Raw genomic sequence first — 8,152 nt, 5'->3', positions numbered from 1 at the left:
TTTCCACAAATACCTTCACTTTTATCCACTGACAGATCCACTGATGTTGCTACACGATGCCTACATTACAGAGGTCTCTGTGTGCTTTTTAAGCTCCTGAAAAGTTCTTGCACGCATTGGCATTTATACTGGTTAAATAGAGACAGCGAGCACCCGCACATTACGTTCCTTCCCTTGCTATTACAAGAAGCACAAGTTGACTGTTAGGAAGCAGACTAAAACTCTCTTCTAATCAAATTTGTATGAGATGAGATATCATAATAGTTGTGTGCAAGCTACGATCGAATTTGTAGGATGTGATTTTTTTTCTATAAATGTTAATATGTATATTTTACATTGCTCTCAACGCGAAAATATAAAAGTTACGATCATTGTTTCTTTTTTTTTCAATTTTTTTTAATTTAAAAATTAAAAAACTTAATTTGGTTACACCAAAGAGCTTTGCAAATATATGTTTACCAAACAGTCTAGCATTTCCCCAAAATCCTTTTCAGTTATAGTTTACCAAACAGTCTAGCATTTTCTCAAAGTCTTTTAGGCTAAAGACCTTTGCATTTGGCCAAAGGCTTTTCTCAAATGCTGAATCAAATGGGCTGTTGTCTGTGATAATTCGCCCATAGGAGTCAACAGATACCGGAAGCACTTTGGCACAGGATGGCTCACTCAAAACACCACCTAATAGCTAGTGGAAACATTGGAAAAGAAAGTCCGAAAACTCGTTCCCGTACGCTGGGGAAACCTTTTCGTGGTTCTTTTTCAGCTGTAGCAAGAGCGTGCAACATGTGAAAATTGGAAACATCGGAAGCAACAATTAATCATTGCAAAACTCTTTCATTGGTTCTTATTTCTTGTCTTTCGCTTTATTTCCTTAGGATTTTGCTTGTTATTTCCAATTTTCACATATAGAGTCAACAATTTTAGCTCTTTTTATTTTTATTTTTGTAAGGGATAGTTATCTTAATAGAAATAATTCTTGTTCTTTTTCTAAAGTTTCCTCAAGAGTAAAGAAAATTATATAGATGTATGTTAAAATCATTTGTTTCGCACTCTAAAATATATTCTACATTTCTCAAAGTTACGAGAGACAAGAGAAGGAACTCTTTGATATGGTAGATGGATCTCCTCATAAGTTCTCTTCGTATTCTTTCTCTCCAAGAAAGAAAGAGAATGAGAGGAAATTTAAGGGTTCTTGGGTGGAAAAAGTAGACTTCACATCAACTTCGACTGGTTATCGCCGGGAAGGTAGGTATAGTAGCATCCCGTGTTTGGGGTGACAAAAAGGAGCTTCGGCTTCTGCTAGATTGGCCTGTGCTTATGAACAATGTATGGTTATCGACTTGGCGACCTAATACCCTTAGTTACTAAACACTGTGCGTAAACATTGGATAAGAAAGTCCATGGAAAAATTGGATAAGAAAGTCCAAAAACTTGTTCACGTACTCTAGGGAAACCTTTTCATGGTTCTTTTTCAGCTGTCATTTCAAAAGCTGTAGTGGAGCAAGAACGTGCAACATGTGAAAATTGGAAACTGTAATGGAGCAAGAACGTGCAACATGTGAAAGTTGGAAACATCGGAAGCAACAATTAATTATTGCAAAACTCTTTCATTGGTTCTTATTTCTTGTTTTTCTTCTTTCTTTCCTTAGGATCATGCTTGTTGTTTCCAATTTTCACATATAGAGTCAGCAATAAGCCAATTTGCCGACAATTTTAGCTTGTTATAAGCGATAGTTATTTTAATAGAAATAATTCTTGTTCTTTTTCTATAGTTTCCTCAAGAGTAATGAAAATTATATAGATGTCTGTTAAAATCATTTATTTCGAATGCTAAAATGTATTATATATTTCTCAAAGTTATTCTCTTTAGAAAGCGTACGACATAAATGATAGGGAGGGACAGTAACTTCTGCGGGTACTTGATTTTGACTATAACATATTTATTGGCGAATAGCAATTGGATATAAAGTCATGACCAAAAAGAAGTTCTGGGCAAAGCATACTAAAGCACATTCCGTCCCTTTTCGAAGAGATAGCCTTTTTACCACGCTTTGATATTTGATTGACATGCTTTTATGGTTTAATAGAAGATTTACTCCACAGATGATATATCATCTATTTCCTCTATTTCTCAAAATATTATCTTACCACAAAACAAATATGCTTAACTTTGGAGAAGTCATGTGTATAATTTTTGTTTTCTACATTGATTCATTCCACATCACAAAAAGCATACAACATGTCATACATGCTAAGTGCTCTAATCTGAACTTTATATGTCACTTCGGCACAAAGACAAAATTTTTACCTGCACGCACACAAGTATTTCTAATATCTTCTGGTGCGGGAACACATCTACATATTGAAAGTTATGGAATGTTTTATCATCATAAAATAGGGGAAGATTGTCGAGAAAACTCTTTGTTTATTACAAAAGTTTATTTTGAAGGTTACAAAATATTCTTTGTGAATAAATATGTATATTTAAGTTTGTAGACGAAATATTCTTAACAGACACCTGTTCATATGCAGATGATGTTAACAATAACACGTCTATGTCAGTGGAAAGGTTCCTTACTATGCAAATAGCAAACAAGATACTAAGTGGAAAGTGTTGGAGTTGAAAGGACGTTTGAACTTTGGAAAACAAGCGAGAGATGTGGGACCATCGGAGTGTTTGGACGGACCAAATAGAAGGAGAACAACTTGGATAGCATGAGAGCATAAATATGCTTGGAAGGATAGTGCAGAAGGTGAACAAATTAAGATTTGGTAAAATTGTAAGTCTAAATTAACCATGTTGTAGAGGAAGTTCGCCTACAAACGAAGTGGACAGCACTTCACGTAACCATCCAAGTAGAGTTTATTTGATTTCAAATTGGTGCTTTGGATCCAATTTCAGGCATTGGAATCCACACAGAAACGTTATAGAGAAGTCAAATGGGGTTTGCCGTTTTTGGCTAAGTAGATGAAATATCAGACGAGTTCGCAAAGTTGGTTTGGCCTATTTCAGTAAGGTTCATTAATTAGTCCCAAGTGAATGCTTGGAGCCAAGAGCAGCCTTTGCAATGGCTATTATAACCTATTTTAAGTTTCCGACATGCCAAGGAAGTTTGGAGGGCTATACATATGCGTCGAATCGAGAGTTGGAGTCGGCCTAGGAGATCAAAGCGTTCTCAAACTTGTTCTTATTTGTGCTTATTCTTTGAGAATAATCTTGTGAAATCTGATTGGATTCTCTGAGAGGGTACTAGTGTAATTATTGACAGAGAGTGTTTTGAGCGTAGACCGTCAAAGACTTCAAGGAATACACTAGTGGAATTCAGCCTTGTTATTAGGTTGTTAGAACTGGGAGATGGGATAGGCCGAGTGAAACAATCAAATCACTGCGAATTGTTTTAAAATCTATTTTATGTCTTAGTCTCTTTACATTTCGGTTGATAAAAAGGTATTTGCTCTACATGACATAATTCGTCTAGAAGCACTATTTATCCTCTGCACATTGTTTTGCTCGAAATTTTAAAAATCCTACGACAACCGATTGCCCGTCCACTTATTTGTTAAGTTCAGTCCATTTCAAAATCCACACACAGTAACTATTAAAATGAACAGAGAGATACCAACTTTAATGACATCAAGGCGTGCCGGACATCGCTCCCATGCTCCCGTCAATGCAGCCCCACCCTTTCCGAGGCTCAGAACACCACCCACGCCTCCAAGCTCCATCATTGCGCCCTCTGATCCTTTGGCGTGTGGACCTAGGACCCGCCTTTTTAGTGGGATTTTCTGCAAATGCAGATACTTCAATGTATCTTCCTCCATTAGGAGTGTTCGATTTCCAGCCTAGTCTAGTTTCAAGGTGGAACATATTTCCAAGAATAGGGTCGAATGAACAGCCTAGGTAAGAAGTCGCGATGTCTTCTAAGAAAACTTCGATCGACGTGCTTTTAAAGGTGCTGGAAAGCTTGTAATTGAATCTACATTTCATCACTGATTTGCAAGAATCGTGATTTTCCTTGCCCCATCGACGTTGGATGGCTATGGCTAACAATTGCGATATAACACGATTCGTGCAAATCGAGTATCGTTGGAAAGCTCTCACAGAGCGCAATCTGGTTGTACCATTCGATTGCAGTCTTAATAAGGTTGATTTTAGGTCAAAGTTTGATCAACCACGCAGTAAAAAATTAGATGTCTATCGTTGGCTGAGGCAATGGCTCCACGAATGAGTGTCTCATGGGGGTGGGAGAAAGGCCAAAGTGGGTAATGGAGAAAAAGGAAAAAAAGGGATACATTATCCCTAACATAGAATTTAGTACATTGTCATAATATTTTAAATTTAGTTATCTAATAATTCCTACGAAATAACTTGCTATTTTCTTTTTATTTTTAAAAAACAAAAGAGGTGAAGAATAATAATATAGCGCTTAGACTATCCTAGTAGATATGTGGCCTTTAGATAATCATGGAACGGATTAAGGAAAAAGAGAGTCGTTATCTGATCATCCACCTATTTTTATCTCGCGTTTTTATCTCGCGAGTTTGTGCAAGTCACTACCATTACCTCTAGAAATTCATCCTCATAAGACTAATGGCCACTCCTTGAACTCGCGACTCTCTTTTTATGGAATAGTAGATCGTACCACTAGCACGACCATGAGTCAACTTGGAATTATTTCAATAGCCACTTACAATCTATCGCATCACTTTAGGAATTAGTCTCATCATCTGTTGCGTTGTTCTTGTATGGATGAGTGCGTGCATGCGTTTTGTGTTTTGCTTGTGCGGTGGGGGGACGTGGGAGTTACATCAGTGGACACAGTTCCTCAATGGGAATGGGCACTTGCTCGTTGTGCGCGAGGAGCTTGCGCTGGGCATGGGTCCGTACTCGTGACTCCACTACCTCATGGCTTTGTCCCTCATCATTTTCCCTTCGCAGGATCGTCGATGGACACACGATCATTCCAAGTGGAATTTCATGGCGACGCACTATTCGTCGTCCTCTCGCAATCACGACGTATTGAATTTTAGCTCACGCACTATCCTAAGTAGAGACATGGTTCTTTAGGAAGCTCCGGACGTTCCTATAAAAGAAAAACCTCCAGTCGGAGCTGAGCACATCTCGCGGTTTGTCACGTGCGAAAAAGAAGAAGCAACGCCACGGGAGGGGATCGGAGGGAGAAGATGCCTTGCCTTTACATCTCCACCAACGTGTGCCTCGATGGGGTGGACACTGACCCTCTCGTCGTGGAAGCCACCAAAGCTTGCGCTTCCATCATAGGCAAACCCGAAAATGTATGCTCCCTCTACTATATAGCGGACATCATCAGTGTAAGAAAAATGTTTCGCAAGCGGCTTATCCACTATTTAAAGTGGTTGTATCTACTCGCACATTCATCAATTTTCAAATCAACGGTAGATGAAACGGCTGGTGAAACTTTATGTTTACACCGGTGGTGCATGCTTCATCATTGGCACTGACTATGTATGCTATACCCCTTGACGATTTGTTGTCTCTCACCTGTATATCCACGGTCCACTTATGACAATTCTCACCTAATTTTATCGGAAACCTTGAAACTCTAATGTAGGATTATGAAATTATTTTCCAATTAGTTGGCCTTACCTTTCGTTCTTCACACGTCTCGGCAACACTCTTTCTTTCACTTTGACTATTGTTATAAGATGAGCAATGGTAAGTACACTAAAACTCATCTACAAAAATCATTATACTTATTGATTTGTCAAATTGAAAGTGGGCATTTGAATACATTATCATATCATATCAAACACCCAGTAGTAATTTGTCACATATCTTAACATATCAATTCATCTAGCGTTGCAGCAAAGACCAAATTATGCAGATGTATTATGCAAATTGGTGTTGAAGATGATCCACTTGTTCAAATATCCACTTGCGTCAGCCACCTCACTTAGAAAACTAATTTTGTAGACCGATTTTTAACTTAACCTAGAACTGTTCTCTTTATGTTTTTCCCATTGTGAAGGGATATTAATCATAGTCTAAAGTTGACTCCACGCATGGAACAGTACATAATGGTGATACTCAAGGGATCGTTGGACATATCGCTTGCGGGCAGCAGAGAACCAGCTGCATACGGTGAAATCGTTTCCATTGGAGGCATAAACTCCCAAGTGAAGAAGAGGCTGATCGATTCAATCGCCGGCATCCTCCAAACCAATCTGTCCGTTCCAAGGACTCGCTTCTTCCTCAAAGTCTACGACACAACAGCGGGACGTGCTCCTTCCAAGTTGTAATGTCTTGTAATGAAATTGAAGCCATGTGTCACTTGGAATTATGGACGGTTGGCAGAGATGCAGTAAGCTCTAGATGAAGGTGCATTAACTATCCGGGCACCACTCTACTTATTTATGACAAACCCTAATAAGAAGAAGTGCCGTGTTGTGTTCATGCTTCGTCTCTACATTTGAGTTTTATTGTTATTACTTATTAGTCAATCAAGTTAATGAGGGAAAATTACCAAAAAATTCCTAAATCTATTGCAGTCGTATTAATTCAGTCCTAAACTTTTTTTTTTGCAACATTTTCCATTTATGCCAATTTAGTCAATCTGACCAATTTTACCCTGAAATCGCTTACATGGACGTCAGTTGTCCCTACGTGGTATGGCTAGTGCTGACATGGACATTTTAAAATAATATTTTAATAATTTTTTGAATTTTTTTCTTTCTTATTTTATTTTTCATGTTTTTTTTTCTTTTATTTCTCTCTCTTTTTTTTTCTTCCCTTCTTCCTTTGGCCGGCAAGGCTCGACCTTATCGGCGGCGATAGTGGCCGGTGAGGTCTCCCTCGCCTCTGGCTGGTCAGCAGACCTCGGCGATCGACTAGAGGAAGAAGGGAAGGAAAAAAAAACAAGAAAGAGAAAGAAAAAAAATAATTCAAAAAATTATTAAAATATTATTTGTCATTCGAAAAGTTGGGAATGCGAAGCATGTGGGTATCGGCAAGTTAAAATAAATAACGCATCCCAATCAATATATTTATTGGTGACTTCCTTACTTTCCTCTACTACTGTCCAATCGATTCGTTCATGCTAGCCACATGAAAAATAACATTGAACAACCAATGATTTGTTTGCGGGGAAATAATGGAACCTCCCTGGATTCTTTTTCTTTTTTTCTTTCCTTTCTTGCCTTCCTGTCCATCGATTTTAATTTGAAAAACATTATGCGATTATAACGGGTTCATCGATTATAGATGAAATGCTACTCTAAGTAACTAACTATTTCATCCCTCTGAGCATGACCCTAGCTTTTTTACAGTTTAAGATTTTGAAAGCTGTGAAATTCCAACTGCTTTAGCTAGCAGTCGAGCCGATAATTCATGGGCAACGCTATAGTTAGTTATCATTCGATTCAAACTCCCGACTTCAGAAATAAAACTTCTCTCTTCTCCTTTTCTTTCTTGTATTAGCAACTTCGTCCATGGTCGAAAATCGATTGCTAGATATAAGGCCTTACTCTTTAGTTCCTTTGAGAGGACCTGTCATCCATCCATTCGATTAGAGGACACTATTTTTTTTTATGTAGAAGATAATAAAAAATACTCATGCAACTAAAAAGAGAATAGTCACTTGTAATAATAAAAAAGATCGTTCCAGGAACTAAGAGGACGATAAAACAAGCTGTCGTTGATCGTTCTTACACCTCTTTTTATTTATTGTTATCCGTATTTTTGTTTTTGAGGATGAAGAGCGTGGATCGTTCCTCAATCGAACGACTTATCAGGCATGGAGAATTCAAAAAACTCTCTGCTCTTCTTCTCAACTATCCCCACTAAAAGAAGCGAATTTCCTTTTTTTCCTTCTCCTTTTACTGAGCATCCGTCAATCGAAGTTAATTATAAGCTTTAAAATATGTTACATACCATATTTATAATGATATGTATGTAAATTACTCTTAATTGTTACCTCGATTTTTAATAGTCTTTCGAAAGCTAAAAATAATTTTTTAAAAGTTTTAGCAGACAATTGAACAGACACTTTTAGTTTGGCTTTAAGTCAATCAGAACATGCTTATAACGATGAGTTAATTTACTGGAACTGATTAATATTGGGCGATTTGTTCCGTGAATTCCCAGTTAGGATCACACTTTCGATCCATCTTGATCCTT

At 37.7% G+C, this 8,152-nt stretch overlaps 1 protein-coding gene across 1 annotated transcript; it reads left to right on the top strand.

Moving 5' to 3' along the window:
- Positions 1–5,129: 5,129 nt before the first annotated feature.
- On the top strand, positions 5,130–6,546 carry LOC115661666 (uncharacterized). Its single transcript, XM_030583895.2, has 2 exons — positions 5,130–5,292; positions 6,049–6,546. Exons 1-2 carry the CDS (start codon positions 5,182–5,184, stop codon positions 6,274–6,276), a joined length of 339 nt encoding a protein of 112 aa, XP_030439755.1. The 5' UTR covers positions 5,130–5,181; the 3' UTR covers positions 6,277–6,546.
- Positions 6,547–8,152: the final 1,606 nt, after the last annotated feature.

Source organism: Syzygium oleosum, unplaced genomic scaffold (assembly GCF_021117445.2).
Source record: "Syzygium oleosum isolate NSW1041296 unplaced genomic scaffold, Sole_v2.1 Sole_v2.09, whole genome shotgun sequence".
NCBI lineage: Eukaryota > Viridiplantae > Streptophyta > Magnoliopsida > Myrtales > Myrtaceae > Syzygium > Syzygium oleosum.
The sequence above is the reverse complement of the archived record's forward strand: the minus strand, read 5'-3'. Positions and strand labels throughout refer to the sequence as shown.

What these genes read in the sequence shown, in the direction of transcription:
- LOC115661666 (XM_030583895.2), top strand. Translation starts at nt 5,182, where the DNA reads ATGCCTTGCCTTTACATCTCCACCAACGTGTGCCTCGATGGGGTGGAC. An exon ending in TCATAGGCAAACCCGAAAAT is followed by an intron (nt 5,293 to 6,048) that starts GTATGCTCCCTC and finishes CGCATGGAACAG; the next exon opens with TACATAATGGTGATACTCAA.